The following is a 16,464-nucleotide window of genomic DNA, read 5'->3' as shown; positions in this document are numbered from 1 at the left end:
GTAGCTGTATCGAACAGACGCTGGCTTGTATTAAAGCGCCCTCTATCGAGCGAATGTGGAGACTCTTATTTTGAAATCTTTGATATCGTATTCTACTTCTGCTGTGGGTGCAAGACTTCTTCCCAAGACACGAGAAAGCACACGAAGAACACTTTTATGACCTACTGAATTTATATTTGCATCCGTAACTCGTAAGTGTTAACCAGGCATTTAAGTGTGAGTACACAAATACTGCGTTAACAGTAATGTAGTAAAAACACATGTTAAGTCTCATCATGAATTTCTACTGTTCATGTGTACCATCAGATCATGTGGAGTCCTGATGAAATTGCCAGTTTGTGTTATAATAACTTTAATAAACTCCCTAAGAGAGGAAAGCCAGAGGCGGGCAGAGAGTGGACTCTACTGGCTGCTGTAGTTCTGCTGACTGACAGCTCAGACCAGAAGACAGGTTAGCCATACTGTTTAACTAAGTGCTCATCTCATTAACGCTGATATGAAAACTTCAAAATGCCCTTTTAACCATTTAATCTCAGTTCAAAAGCAGGTTGTGTCTTTGGGGACGGGCACCAAATGCATCGGCCAGTCTGCTATGAGTGTGAAGGGTAAATGTAAAAGATTTAAACAATTTGTCAAATACTAACCTACTTTGCAATCTCATATATTTTGTATTGTGATGATTTGCAGGTGATATTCTGAATGACAGTCATGCTGAGGTTATTGCTCGAAGGGGGTGTGTCAGGTAATTTCGCATGACATCAGAACTTAGGTAACACAGTATCAGTTTATCTTTGTTAAGTTTAGTTAATACAAATACAGCTGTTCATTGTTTGTTAAATTTAGTTCACAGTGCATTAACTAATATTAACAAGATTTTTTATAAAGTATTAGTAAATGTTGAAATTAACATATAAGATGCAGTTCATTGTTAGTTCATGCTAACTAATGTGGTTAACTAATGTTAACTAATGAATGAACCTTATTTGTAAAGCGTTACCAGAACTTCTTTGCATTTGTGATGCATTCACAAACACAAACCCAGCTGCTCCTTATTATCACAATCCTTCACAGTTACACTCACACTGTAAACATATCTTATGGGCATGGATTTATGCATTTACCTTTCTATATTTGTACATGGATTTGACAAGCGTCAAGCGGATGTTATGTCCTGTAACCTGTGTTCTGGATGACTGAAGTTCATGTGTGTTGTTGTAATGGAAGCCCATTAGAACTGCTATCCAAATATAGACCACATTTTTAAGATTATTTTTATTTTTTGCGATACTTGGCTTGCTTTTGATGTTTTTACAGTGCAACAAATCAGTCTTAACAAATATATTTCTTGTTTTCCTTAAACATCTAAATATTCCTAAAACAAGAAAACTGTACAAATCCCCTAACCATATAGTTTATAAGACATTAAGACTTGTTTTCAGAGGATTTTATTTTTCTTGGTCCAATAATCAATCTGTTGATAGAAGATCAATATTTTTTAAACATAAGAAATATATATAGAAACTGAGTACAAGAAATAAAAATTGTCATTTAATGTAACAGTACTAAAATGTAAACAGTTTTATAGATGTGAATTAGTCATTTTTCTGCGAGGCAAATAATAATTAAATGTCTCGATTCATGAGACACCAATAATGTAAAAATTAAAATCAAAAGAATGTGCTTCTTGGTCACACTGTTGAGACTAAATTTGGTTTTAAAGTAATAACAGTTGAAATGAATCTGTGCACTTGAGTGTTTGCTCGGCCACACTGATGTTTCTCTGCTCAGGTATCTGACGGAGCAGCTGCACAGGGCTGTGAGTGGCCAGAGCTCCGATGTCTTCTGTCCTGGAGCCGGAAAGGGAAAATGGACAGTTAAACCAGGAGTTTCTTTCCTTTTCTTCACCAGTCAAACACCCTGTGAGTCCAGCTTTATGTCTTGCATGTAAATATTTGTTTAGTTAAAAAGGGTCTCTGCTGTGCACTAACAGTCAAATATTTGTATACTCTTTCTCTTATGTTATTATTACTATATTTCCTATGTTTTAGAAAATTAGTCATCAAATATTTAAACCAAAAAGTAAAACAAGGAAAATTATCAGTCATTACATTTAAAGAGTTAGTTTCTTTCATTAATTACTCGTTCCAAACCCGTAAGCCCTTCGTTCATCTTCAGAACACAAATTAAGATATTTTTTATGAAATCTGAGAGCTTTCTGTCCCTCCATTGACTACAATGTTATTACTACTTTCAAGGCCCAGAAAAGTATTAAAGACATCGTTAAAAAAGTCTATGTGACTACAGTGGTTCAACCTTAATGTTATGAAGCGACGAGAATACTTTTTGTGCGCAAAACCCCTCAAAGATAACGACTTTATCCAACACTCTCTTCTCTTCCGTGTCAGTCTGCTACGCTGTTCACTGTGCAGTGCTTCCAGGTAGTACGTCAGAGCGCCGGTTTATTATTGGCTAGCTCCTACGCCAGCATCTCATACATGTGTCGTAATGCTCACATGAACCACGTCAGCCAATAATGACCTGGCGTTCTGAAGTAAAACCTGGAAGCGCTGCACAGTTTACTACTAAAGCTCTCGGATTTCATCAAAATTTGTATTGCGAAGATGGACGAAGGTCTTACGGGTTTGGAATGACATGAGGATGAGTAAATAATTACAGAATTACATTTTTTTGGTTGATCTAACCCTTTAATTACAGTTGAAGAATTCATAAAAAAAAATTAAAAAATCATATTTAGTCTTGCTCTTCAGGCATAGAAACATTAATTGCATTGATCATGAAGGAAACAACATAACCAACCTTTGGAATCATATGTAAATATATGAAATTGCTTAATCAGAACAGTACTAATATATATATATATATATATATATATATATATATATATATATATATATATATATATATACACACACACACACACACTATATGGACAAAAGTATTGGAACACCTGACCACACCGACTGGTCCCCTCTTTGCAGCTTCCACTCTTCTGGGAATGCTTTCCACAAGATTTCAAGTGTTTCTGTTGGAATTTTTGCCCTTTCATCCAGTAGAGCATTTATGAGGTCAGGCACTGATTATGGATGAGAAGCATAGGCGGAGAGTGAACCAACTCTAGGCTAGATGTAGAAAGAGAGGGAAGGGAGCCAATACAAAAGAGAAAAGGTCAGATGAATGTCACTGGGAAAGAGACTAGATTCGAATAATAAATAGCCTAACCATTGCCTTACCCTTGCAGCAAAACATACATTTTCTTCAAATACTGAATGGATTATATATCACCTAAGCGTGCATACAGTCGCTAATCACTAAGCTATCACTCCTCTTTACACAAAGTTCTGCTAATCGATTAAGCTGACTGTACAATGAATAACTTATTTAGCCTACATAATGTCTACACTTTTTTGCCACAAGTTAAATTATAACGAGAGAATTTGAATGTGCGGATCTCAGCACTGGACAAAAACTCCGGCGTATTAAGTGTTGAGGGGATTCTAACTTAAACACGTCTGATTGACCATTGCGTTCAAGAAATCATCAGATATGTTTGTGATTGGCTACATTGGTCAACGCTGCAAAAATACGTTGTAAATAAAAAAAAACTATTTATATTAGTTTCAACGCTGTCAAGAGCACAATCACCAAATCTGTTTATCGGTTTATGATTAAAGTATACATAATCAGAATTCAGTCATAATTCAGAGTTCAGCTCGCGCACTGAACAAAACTCCGGTGTTTCAGCGATTATCTTAATGCCTCTGATTGGCCATTGCATCTCAACAGATCACGTAAAAAGTATGATGCAACATAAGCAGATCTAAATTTAATGTTTCAAGCCCGCAATCGACACTTTATTTTAAAAATTTTTAACTTTATTACTAGATTTAGTTTAAAGGGGTCATATAATGGTACATGCACTTTTACAAGTTGATTGTACTGAAATGTGTGTTGGCAGTGCCTGTACACAACCATCATAAAATGATAGAAATCCATCCAGTGTTTTTTTTTAAATCTTATACGTTTCCCCCCATCTCAAATCAAGCTGTTCGATATTGTGACGTCACAAAATCGACGCCCCTCCCACAATTGCTGATTGACAGGAGCGTTTCAACACAGACCCGCCCTCGTGAGCGAGCTGTCAATCATAGCCCGTGCGGACCGGCGCAGTCATTGTTGATAGCTGGAGCACTGTCTGTCTATGAGCAGAATGGCGGTGTTCTGTTCTTGGGTGTAATAACGAACACAGCAGTCATATTGATGTTCCTAAATCCGAACCGCTGAAGACGCAGTGGCTGAGTTTTTTTTCGAAGGGAATATTACTCACGATCAACGTCAATGCTTTCATGTTTGCGAGCGTGAATCATTTCACACACCAGACTGCTTTATAAACTAGGTCAGTAATAAAGCTGTTTTTGCTAAGAAGCTGCTCCTGAAAAAAGGATCGGTACCAACTATTCGTGTTCCTGCTGCACCTCCAGGAGAACTGAAGTGAGTGTAACGTTTTATTGACCTTTATATTAATCTTTATATTAATCTTTGCAAATCGCTTGCATGCTTCACGATGAATGCAGCTATTTTTACACTCAGGTACATTACGGCATGTTTTCTATGTACAACGTTCTCAATATAATTCATAATCCCACGTTTATAATGAACAACGCGTTATGGTTATTGTGTTATTATTACAAACGGTGTCCACACAGAACAGAGGGGCGGGGTGAGCAAAGCTCATTATCATTTAAAGACACATGCACTTAAACGGCGTGCTGAAAACAGAGCTGTTTTTAATTAAAGTATATTACAAACTTTTAATTTAGACCCTAAAGAATCATATTGGCTTGTACAAAAATGGCATTATATGACCCCTTTAAATGTGCTGGTGCATTTTTGGCAAAGCATTCCCCAGCCTTACACACTCTCCGCCTATGACGAGAAGGCCTGGCTCACAATCTCTGTTCCTGTTCATCCGGTTCATCAGGGCTCTGTGTGGGCCAATCAGGTTCTTCCACACCAAACTCAGCCAACTATGTCTTCATTCACCTTGCTTTGTGCACTGGGACACAGTCATGCTGGAATAGAAAAGGGCCGTCCCCAAACTGTCCCACAAAGTTGGAAGCATAGCATTGTCCAAAATGTCTTGGCATGCTGAAGCATTAAGATTCTCTTGACTGGAAGGAAGGGTAAACACACTAAGCTAACACAGCCCCATACTCAATAACACCCTTCTCCACCAAACTGTACAGTTGGCACGATGCAGTGACTCGTGAGGCAGGTAACGTTCTCCTGGCATCCGCCAAACCCAGACCATTCAGACTGGCAAACAGAGAAGCGTGATTAGAAGTTTCCACTGCTCCAGAGTCCAGTGGTGATGTGCTTTACACACTCCGTCCGACGCTTGGCATTGAATTTGTTGATGTGAGGCTTTCATGCAGCTGCTCGACCATGGAAACCCATTCCACGAAGCTCCCGCCTCACAGTTTTTTTGTGCTGATATTAATACCAATAAAAGTTTGGAACTCTTCAGCAGTGGAATCAGCAGAAAGTTGGTGACTTTAATGCACCATGCACCTCAGCACTCGATGACCAGTTCATTCTGTGACTTTACGTGGTCTTCTGCTTCTTGGCTGAGTTGTTTCTGTTTCTAAACTTTAATAAAATCACTCACAGTTGACCGTGGAATATCTAGCAGGGATGAAATTTCACAAACTGACTTATTGCCAGGGTGGCATCCTATCACAGCACCATTCTTAAATTACTGAGTTCTTTTGGACAACCCATTTTTTCACAAATGTTTGTAAATGCAGACTGCATGGTTATTATTATAATTTTTTTACACCTGTGGCAGTGGGTTTGATTGAAACAATTGAATACGATAATTCAATTGTTCATATAGTTAGGGTCAGTATATGTGTTTTTATCTTCATATTTATTGTGTATATGTGTGTATATCTTGTCAGTTAGTGCTTTGCTAATGTATCCTCAGGTGGTGATGCCTCCATATTCCCTATGACTGGCAGTCAAGCGCAGCCCTGTGAGCCAGTAAAGGCAGTTCAGAACAAAGAATCAGAGAGACGAGGCCTGAAGCGACACGCTGAGAGTGAATTAGAGGAGACCAGACAGGGTCCTGGAATGAAGACAAGTGACAACCATTCATCATTCAGAAAATCAGGGGATGCCGATGAGCATGAAGTTATAACAGAAAACAAAGAGCATAATCAATTAAATGAAGTCTCATACTATCAACCGGATGTAAAGAAAGTCTACCCGTCGGACCTCCACCGCACTGGGGCAAAGTGTGTCCCTGATGGCCCAACCGACCCTCTCAAGCCTGGAATACTCTATCACAATGTTGGGGTTTTGAGGGTTAAGCCAGGCCGTGGGGAACGAACACTTTCTCTCTCGTGCAGTGATAAACTTACCCGCTGGACCATTCTAGGCTTCCAGGGTGCCCTGCTGTCTCATTACCTGCAAGGACCGATCTATTTCAGTGCTGTGGTGGTTGGGAAGGGTCTATACAACCATCAGGCAATGCAGAGAGCACTGATAACACGGTAAGTGTTGCTATGTTTAAATACCATACTAACATTGTGCAACGTTGGGTTTGTGTAATTTACACTGCAGAGCAAAATGCCCAAGTGTCATCAACTTAAATTTATCAAAGGCCTTATTTTACTCATAACTGTAAAAACCTCATTATAAAAACCCATAGGAAAATCTTGAGGGAACCACTGGTGGATTAACAGATGTAATATAAGTATAATCGCTAATATAAAGGAACAGTATTTTAGAAGTCCAAGACAAAGTTTACTTTGCACGGTCACACGCACACGCACACGCACACGCACACGCACACGCACACGCACACACACACACACACACACACACACACACACACACACACACACACACACACACACACACACACACACACACACACACACACACACACACACACACACACACACACACACACACACACACAGGTTTGGCCACATGTTATACATAATAGGCTATCATTTAAAATTTTAAATACACATTTAAATTAGAGTTTCCTCCCCACTGCTCAAATAACACTTGTGCTGTAACAGCTTTAAGTGTGTGTTTAGTTAAAGTCTCAGCCTACTAGACATACAGGTGTATCAGGCCATATAAAAGCTTAACCAGAGATCAGATTTCTTAGTGTTTTTTGGAATGCTGTTATGCTTAAACTGGAATTTTGTCTTAGTTCAGGTGTTCATTTAGTTATTTTTCCATTTTTCATTTTATGCTGATTTTCAACCAGTGTTCACTTTTTTTAGGAGTTACACCCAAAAAGCCAGAAATGACCTTATAAACCCTCTGTTTAATAGCGCACGTTTTCCACATGCTAGAGCTCCAGAGGGTCTTGTATTGAAACTGGGTTGTTTTTGTTTTTCTTGCTGCCCTACACAAAATTCGGAAGAATTCTGGATAACTAAGCTTGTTCTTAGATGTTGCTAATTTAAAAAAAAATTTTTTTTTTAAATAATGTTTTATAAATTTTTCTTTAAATGTAGTTTTTATATTAATTTGAAAATAAATGTTTTGTTACATTTTAAAAAATATATATTTATGTAGCAACTTCAAAATCAGTAATGTAGTACACTACTTTGCATGAAGTATACTAGTAGTTTTGTAATTGGTTTAGTCAGAATGCTTAAACAAACAGAGCAATGTTTGAGCCACTTGATGTGTCTGCATATTAAGAAGAAAGTATTTTACATACAGAACTTTTAGAGAATTATGCAAACACTGTATGCACATCAAAACAAAATTAATATTCAATAAATATTTATAACATTTAATAATAAATATGATTAATTCATAATAATTTAATATATCAAACATTAAAGTATTTATACAGTTATATTTACAATCATTTAAATGAGGAAGGGGATTTTTTTAATGCATTTTGTTTTCTTAAAAAAAAATGTCATCTGTAAAAAGACAGATTTCAGGGAAAGAGGAAGAGGAAGAGGAATGACATAAAAAGCAGCCATATAAGTAACAAATTATGTTAAAGTCACCATAAAATCAAAATGGACTATTCTTTTTTTTTACAGAATGTTGCAGTGTTTATTATAAATGATTTATCTGTGTAAATCATTTTTTTATTTTTTTTTATTCATGTTTCATGATTCATAATATTTGAGCAAAATCCTTAAAGGTACAATATGTACGATTTTTTTATTAAAATATCCAAAAACCACTTGCACAGTGTTATATATTTCGTTCAATTGTGTACTTACATTATTCTAAATGTTTCCAAGAATTTGTAAATTCAGAGAAATTCACAATTTTAAATAGTTGTATAAATAGTTAAATAGTCCCCTGGTTTCCGCTTATACTGCCATAGTAACCATGGCGACAGACATGTCTAATATTGATCTAGCTTACTGTTAGTCTCATAAAGCCAACAAACTAACACATAGAATAACATTATAACTTTAAACACACTCAAATGCAGTTTAGTGTGATAGTGTAGACCAAGTGAAACAGCGCTGCATTAACTCACAGTTTTAATCAGTCTAATAAACTGACCTGTGTGAGTATTATTCAGCACTTGCTGTTAGTTCGGTAGAATGAAATGTCCTCATTCCTTTATATCCGCGGGACCCGGGTCGCGTGTGGCGCTGATATCTGTCTCTCATTAGCAATCGCGACCTGCTTCTGTTAGATCCATCGGCATGACGACAAGTTCTATGATTCCTCTCATTCACTGCATCATCAATCTACGCCTTTGTTATTGTTCTGAAGAGGTTAGCGACCTCTAGCGGCGGAAAACTACATATTGTACCTTTAACCTTCCCCTCCCCCTCGAATCGGTTTTCTTCATGACGTTTGTGTCAGTGGCTCGACTTAATATCCTCCACAACTGCCTGCAAACTACCATTCAGATCTGCCTTCGTTTAGTTAACTTCCTACGATTCAATCAAATCCCGAGGACAAAATCAAGTCCCACTCCCACCCCACATTTTATCTCCTTCTAGAGGCCGTTTTACTCGGATATACATAACAACAGGGAAGAAAAGACATTAAATTCATGCTGATTTTAAATTGTTCCATTAAAATAATTAAAACTCACTTATCTTCTCTTATAGATGTTCTCATGTGAGGGGTTTGCCATCAGGTTTCTCCATACAAGCTCCAGAGCTTCTGCAGGCCAGTCTGGAATTTACTCACAACCACACACACACAGAGTCCAAACACACACACACACAGGGCAGAATATCTCCCTGTGGGGCAGGTGAGCACACAAACATATTCATTCATTAATTTAATTTTTATAACTGCACAAATTTTTGTAATGAATTCAGCTGGAATTTCAGGCTTTGAGTTTCAGGCTTGTATCCTGACTGGCATGTTACGTCAAAAGCAAATAAAGCCAGTGACGCTCTCTACACTGAATGTGTCAATGGACACACTCTGTGTAGAAAAGTTTCACAATGTTAGATGTTCAAACATTAATCTTAAATGTATTGTGTACATAATCCCAAAGCAGATTTCACAACTACAGTGACAGCATGTGGACACGTCAGTTGGTGTGTTGGTGTGTTTTTTTCTGTTTATAATGGCTCTTTTTTGCTTTTGACGTAGCATGACGTTTGCTGTAGACAGGGTCACAATGGTCCGTCTGTTTCAGCTGCTGGCGTTTCCTTCAGATCTGTCATATATCATTCTTAGGACTGTGTTGAGCAGGCTGTGTTAAAGGGATAGTTCATCCAAAAATGAAAATTAGCCCATGATTTACTCACCCTCAAGTCATCCCAGGTGTATATGACATTCTTCTTTCAGACGAATATGATCGGAGTTATAATAAATAAATGTCCTGGCTCTTCCAAGTTTTATAATGGGCACTGAATGGCTGATCTGTTTTGAAGTCCATCAAAGTGCATCCATCCAACATAAACGAACTTCAAACGGCTCTGGGAGGTTAATAAAGGCCTTCTGAAGCGAAGAGTTTGTGTAAGAAAAATATTAATATTTAAAACTTTATAAAGTAAAATAACTAGCTTCTGGCCAAACGAACATACGGATTCCACTTAAGTCTAAAGCGCAACTTATGCGAGTAATGCGACGCACTGCTGATATTTACGCTACGCCATGACGCACTACGCTACTTCTGACATCATAAGTTGCGCGTTAGGCATAAGTTGACTGCGTACGGCTGTTTGGCAGGAAGCTAGAATTTTACTTTGTAACATGTTAAATATGGATATTTTTCTTATACAAACACATCACTTCAGAAGGCCTTTATTAACCCCCCAGAGCAGTGTGGAGCACTTTTATCACGGATGGATGCACTTTTATGGACTTCAAAACGGAAACTGCCATTATAAAGCTTGGAAGAGCCAGGACATTTTTTAATACAACTCCGACTGTATTCGTCTGAAAGAAGAATGTCATATACACCTAGAATGACTTGAGGGTGGGTAAATCATGGGCTAATTTTCATTTTTGGGTGAACTATCCTTTTAAGTTAAACAATTAATAAATAAATAAAAAATCTTGCCCTTGCTTGGTGTATATGATACACTCTTTCATTTCTGTCCCCTGTAATGATAAAAAGTGACAATTTGAAAATTGTGTCATCACCCAAACCGATTAACATTTTAGAATTAAATTTTTATTTTTATGAGTTTAAAATGAATAGAGCACTGCAGTGATATTTTTGTAGGCCAACCTGTTAGTTAGCTGATTCCCATTGGCTTCAATCTCACCACCATTAACTTTTTCAGTCTTTATTTTAAAAAAACAACAAAACATTTTCCCTGAAAGTTTGAGTTATAGTTTGCTAGAGTGTGATTATAAACACAACATAGCTGTGAAAGTGGACTAGTGACTAGAAGAATTTACCATGTTTGGTCGATGATGTTTAATGTTCCCGACAACTTCTGTAATCCCATTTAGACACTTATTAACAACTGCCTTTTTCAAGACAAGTACAATATTTAATATATTAAAATATTCTAAACACTTGAATATTCTTTTTTTTTTTACTGAATGTTGCAGTGTTTATTATACATGATTTATCCACGCAAATCATTATTAAAAAAAATCATGTACACTTATAATCTTTTATAAAAAACCTTAAGCTTCCCCTCCCCCTCAAAACGGCATCTGTTTTCTTCATGACATGTGTCTCGGTGGAGGGCGGGACTAAATATCTTCCACAACTGCCTGCAAACTGGCATTCAGATCTGCCTTTGTTTAGACAGCAACGGCCAACTTCCTTCTATCCAGTCATCTCCCAAGGATGAAATCAAGACCCGCCCCACATTTTTTTCACATTCCAGAAGCTGTATCACTCAGATATACATCACAACTGGGAAGAAAAGACTACATAATAATATTGAGGAAATAAGACTATTAAAGGTAGGGTAGGGGATTTTCAGAGAGGCTAGCAATAGCGAGCTAGCTTTGAAAGCATAAGATCCCGCCCTCCCTTCAGAGCATCTCTCATTCACTCGGCGGCCATCTTTGAAATGCCTCCCGGGCGTGCAAGTACAGCTCCTATCTCTTTGAATGGGGAAACATCAAATTCTCCAAAACTGTTCGCCAAGCTTACGATTAAATTTCATATTTGAAATCACCAATGAAATCTGACAACAACTATCTCATATTTTTTGTTTCTAAATGCTCGATTCATGACAAAAAAACGATTTTTTCCAGGCTGGATCAAGCTAATGCGCAGTGGAAGTGTGTGTCTGACTGTTTCTATAGGATCCGGAGCTTCTAACGGCAGCTGCAGTGACGCAATGACTTCACCAATCGGCGATTGGCTCTTATTTAGAAGTCAGGACTTATTCCGCCATATTGAGCGTTGCACTTTTCCCCATTCAAAACAATACGAGTGACGAGTCTTGTGTTATTCTATAGTCTTTGCCTGTACCACCTGACTGCTGCAGATTCATTTCTGCGTTGATAGCGTTGCCATTGAAACACATAAATTCGAGTCATTAATCGCTTCGAGTATAACATTACAGGTTTCCATCTCTTCCAGATTACAGTAGTTAGTGTGTGAACGTGGCATATGCTTGTTGTTTTGGTTCAGGAGGAACTGTAAAAGATGGCTGCTGTTTCGTTTGCGGTGCTCAGTGACTGACGTCTGTCTAACTCTGCATAGCATGAAACGCACTGATGACGTGTGATGTCAGGCAGGTAGGACAACGCATCGTTGCCCTCGGAACGCAGTGGACGAACATTTTATGGTCCTACTCCTTCCACAGAAGATCTAAACTGACATTTTAATGCATTTAGACTACTTAACTTAGTGATTGCTATCAGGATGTGAATTTCAACAAGCATAACAAAAAAACGTTTCTGGAACAGATCACCTATCCTGCCTTTAACCACAGACCTTTTCCCCGGCATTTAACGAAAGACCTCATTGTCTTTGAGCTGATGGAAATGTAAATGCTAAAATGCAAAGTAGTTTCCGGGTTTTAGCCTACAAAAATACATAATCCCTGCAGCACTGCTGCTACTGTAGAGAACTTCTTTCAGTAAGCCCAAGACTTTGCAAAAAAGGGAAAAAATTATTTTAGCAAAAATAATTACCGTCACACAGAACATCAAAAATCTCCTCCAAAGTAGTTCAGCAGAAGAATCATTTTTGAAGGTTTCGTCATTCTTTGGTCTGTTATGATTTGGTTTCATTCATTTTCTTTGCAGATATTGCATAGTAAGGCCTTGTTATAATGATAGTTAATGATCTGGGGTATTCTCCTGCTTTCCTGAATTAACAGAATTATGAATATTCTTGCAGCCATCAGCTGGTGTGCAGTGTCCCAGCATCCTCTAGATGTCACTGCCAACGGATATAAACAGGGAGTGACGAAGAAAGCTTTGGGAACATTGCAAGCAAGGTGATCTCAGGATAACGAATTATTTACATTCCAAGAATAACATGTGATATGATGTGCTGTATGCATTCAGAATGTTACTTTGTAAGTTGACAGTCATCACAAAACATTGTCACCACAATAACCAGTTCTGAGCTCACGCGTTTTGTTTCATATTTCTCCATGTGTAGATCTTTAATCAGTAAAGTGGAGCTCTTTCATTCGTTTCTGAAACTCAGGGCAGCAACTGAAGACTCTCAGCTTCCAGAGACCCTCCGGTGAGTGTTTTAATGTAGGGGAGACCTGGAATAGTTTTACTCTAAAGTAGGGGTGTAACGATACCCTCAAGTCACGATTTGATACATATCAAGGTACTAAACTCATGATACAATATTATTGTGATACTCCAACACATATGATAAGAGATTAACAAAAAATGTACTGTTGATTAAAATGCTCAATTTGATATTACATTGTGTGTGTATATGAATAGGCTTGGACTTGTTGCTGGAAACCCAATGCACAGGACAATATAGACACCAGAATAAAAATATTCATGATTCTGAAGCTGAAAATACAGAATTATTTTAGACGAATATGCTTGCACTCTGACACTGACTAGGTATATTTAAAATAATGTAGGACACTTTTTACTGGTAACAGAAGATATTTGGCATTATCAGGAGCCACAAATATCCCCCCATTACATTATATTCAACATTATATATAGTAGTTTAATGTAGTACTGACAGAAAAACTCTTTCTTTGACACACACTCTTTTCTTTGACACACACACAACTCTTTTCTCACACAATAATTTTAATCTTGGGTGAACTATTCACAATACATATTGTTGCAGTTTTGTATTACGATATATTGTGACACGATATATATTGTTACACCTCTACTCTAAAGTCAAGTCACTTTTATTTACATAGCGTTTTATACAATACAGATTGTTTCAAAGCAGATTTACAGTGATAACAGGAAAATAATGAATCAGTGATGCAAACAGAGTTCAATTCTGCTGTGAACAGCTCAAAAAGAGTCTCGTCTACAAAAGCTTTTGAACAAGAAAATAGTTCAATGAACACAAATGACCCACGTGTTGTCACACTGTGAGGTTTGGGTTCATTAATTAGGTTAAAATAATAATAAATGGTTAAACATGACTTTCCCCTACCTGCCATTTATGGATAATATCCTCATCTTAATACTTAATACTTAAAGTGTGGTTTTATGTCCCAATGCTTAGCCTACAGTTATTACTAAAATATGTTGTTATATGTACTAAAATATGATAACATTTTAGAGTGGAAGACATCATTCACAAAAATGAAACCAACAAACCCCTATAGAGAAAACAAGCATGTGTGTTATTAGACTCTTGACTCATAGGCATCAAGATGGAGTCCTTTCCCACGTAACAACTAGCCAGAGCCTCTCAATAAATCCATATTGACATAAATCTTGGTAATCAGATTCTTTACTCTGTTTGGTTTTAGACTACTGCATCAGGGTGTAAAATTACACATTTTTTTTGTACATGTGTGTTATATATGTAATAATAGGTGTTTTATTCCTGTAAAGCAACATGATTATTGAACAGTAGACTTTTGTTAGTTGTTGACCTCAGGGAACAGTGTTCTTCTGTTCAGAGTTCTTGAATCTTTGAAGTGATCCTGCCCAATGTCCAGCTCGTGTTACAGCGCTGACAGACTCACACAAGAGCAAAGAACAATCCGTCCACAAAGATCCCAGGACACACATTATTTATACACTCCATGTGCAAATACATCCATCACCCTGCGTCCACTTTCACAGTCTCATCATCAAAGGATTTCTGCATTATTCCGACAGTAAGATTTTACTGAGACTGATGGCTGGATTTCCAGATGATTAATAAGGCCCCAAACACAAATGCTTTGTTGTTGTGTTTCCGAAATGTGTCTAAGTGCAGTGAGTGACATGCAGTAGATGGCCTTAACATCTGTGCCTGCCTATTGGAACTTGGGGTGTACAATATAGAAGAAAAATAATTTCTTGATATTTTCTGGGCTTTTGACAATAATTAATATTCAATTGATATTTTCTGACTTATTTTTACAATTAGATGATATTTTGTGTGTTTCTGTGCTGGTACCATTTCAGGTTTTAGCCTGTTGTGGACAGCTGATGCCCAAAGCTTTTCATATTTTTCATATTCTGTGGCTTTGTTTGGAACTATTTCTTGGTAAAATAGAGAAAAAACAGATATTGTTTTATGTAAATATTGAGTCTTAAATGTAACACAATATGAACTTCTTGTTTATTGAAATGTTGAATATAATCAATCCCATCTGTCATCACGCTGATATTCGAGAAAAACAAACAAACAAAAAAACCATCTCCCCCGCTCGTGATATTGCTTAACTCTATCATATGAAATAAATATAATATAGGCACAAACCCATACAGGGGCTTTTTCTCTGACCATATCTTTGTCAAATAAATGAATAAAAAACAATAAATAAAAAAAATGTGGGCACATTTTAACTGCATTTTAAATAAATGAACTCTCAAGGCTTGTTATTGTTGCAAAAGTTTTTGTGGCGTCAAGTATCTATTTTTTTATAGACACGTCTAGTTAGACACTGCTGTTCATCACTGTTTTTAACTTTTTGTTGTATTTCGTGTAAAAGTTTAATACTGTCGAGATTCAATTATTCATATACCAGTTTTTAAACCAGAGTCAGCCATTTGCCTGTTTGCAAACTTGTGTAAAGTTTGTTTCTAGCCTTAGATTGTGTGTTTGAAACAGAAATGTGATGCCATGCATGCACGTTGACCTCTGACATCTCATGCGGTGCGCAGGTGTTGTTTGTGTATGTGTTGTGTCTGATGGACGTGTTTGTTTCTTCTCTTTGCTTGCTGAAGTGGGGAAGATTTGAGGACCTACTGGGACTATAAGCAGGCTGCAGGAGTGTATCAGCAGGCCTGGACACAGCTGCGACTGCAGGCCTTCCCACTGTGGCCCCGCGGCCCGCGAGAACTGCTGCGCTTTCATTAGCGGATCGCACATTACACCATACAAGTGTCCTGAACCAATCACATGAACAGAAGCCGCAGCTTGTCCTTTCAGCACGGTTCACATTAATAAATGTAATAAAAGTGACTCTCGCTGTTCTTTTTCATACATCAAAAGCATGCAGTGACCAGGGGCTATAAACCATAAATGTGCTGCATCCCAAGTCATACAGTAGTTTTGTGTGAGGAACATTTGAGCTGAAATTCAAATCATTATTCACTGACATAGCAATTCATTGAGGCCAAAAACCATTGGCTTTCACATGTCTCATGGCCAACCAAGTTTGAATGTCCTGCGACAGGGGAAGATTTTTAATTATTGTTATTTTTTTTACACAAAAGCTATCGTATTACACTTTCATATAACTTGTTTGTGGATTGAAAGCCCCTGGTCATGAAGGGCTTTAGAGTGAGCAAGAGTAGATTGTACATTTTGCAAATATGGGTTTAGGACAATAACAGGTTTTCATTATCAGGAGAACTTTGCTCAAAGGTATATGTTTTGTCCATGTT

The 16,464-nt window shown here is 37.4% G+C and overlaps 1 protein-coding gene across 1 annotated transcript; it reads left to right on the top strand.

Moving 5' to 3' along the window:
• Positions 1-85: 85 nt before the first annotated feature.
• Positions 86-16,039, top strand: adat1 (adenosine deaminase tRNA specific 1). The gene is made up of 10 exons (XM_082160479.1): positions 86-216; positions 307-451; positions 537-605; positions 688-742; positions 1,789-1,919; positions 6,005-6,572; positions 9,141-9,286; positions 12,809-12,908; positions 13,076-13,162; positions 15,802-16,039. Exons 2-10 carry the CDS (start codon positions 310-312, stop codon positions 15,932-15,934), a joined length of 1,431 nt encoding a protein of 476 aa, XP_082016605.1. The 5' UTR covers positions 86-216; positions 307-309; the 3' UTR covers positions 15,935-16,039.
• Positions 16,040-16,464: the final 425 nt, after the last annotated feature.

Source organism: Leuciscus leuciscus (assembly GCF_965113295.1).
Source record: "Leuciscus leuciscus genome assembly, chromosome: 25".
Taxonomy (NCBI): Eukaryota; Metazoa; Chordata; class Actinopteri; order Cypriniformes; family Leuciscidae; genus Leuciscus; species Leuciscus leuciscus.
The sequence above is the reverse complement of the archived record's forward strand: the minus strand, read 5'-3'. Positions and strand labels throughout refer to the sequence as shown.

What these genes read in the sequence shown, in the direction of transcription:
- adat1 (XM_082160479.1), top strand. Translation starts at nt 310, where the DNA reads ATGTGGAGTCCTGATGAAATTGCCAGTTTGTGTTATAATAACTTTAAT. An exon ending in TTGGGAACATTGCAAGCAAG is followed by an intron (nt 12,909 to 13,075) that starts GTGATCTCAGGA and finishes CTCCATGTGTAG; the next exon opens with ATCTTTAATCAGTAAAGTGG. An exon ending in CAGCTTCCAGAGACCCTCCG is followed by an intron (nt 13,163 to 15,801) that starts GTGAGTGTTTTA and finishes TGCTTGCTGAAG; the next exon opens with TGGGGAAGATTTGAGGACCT.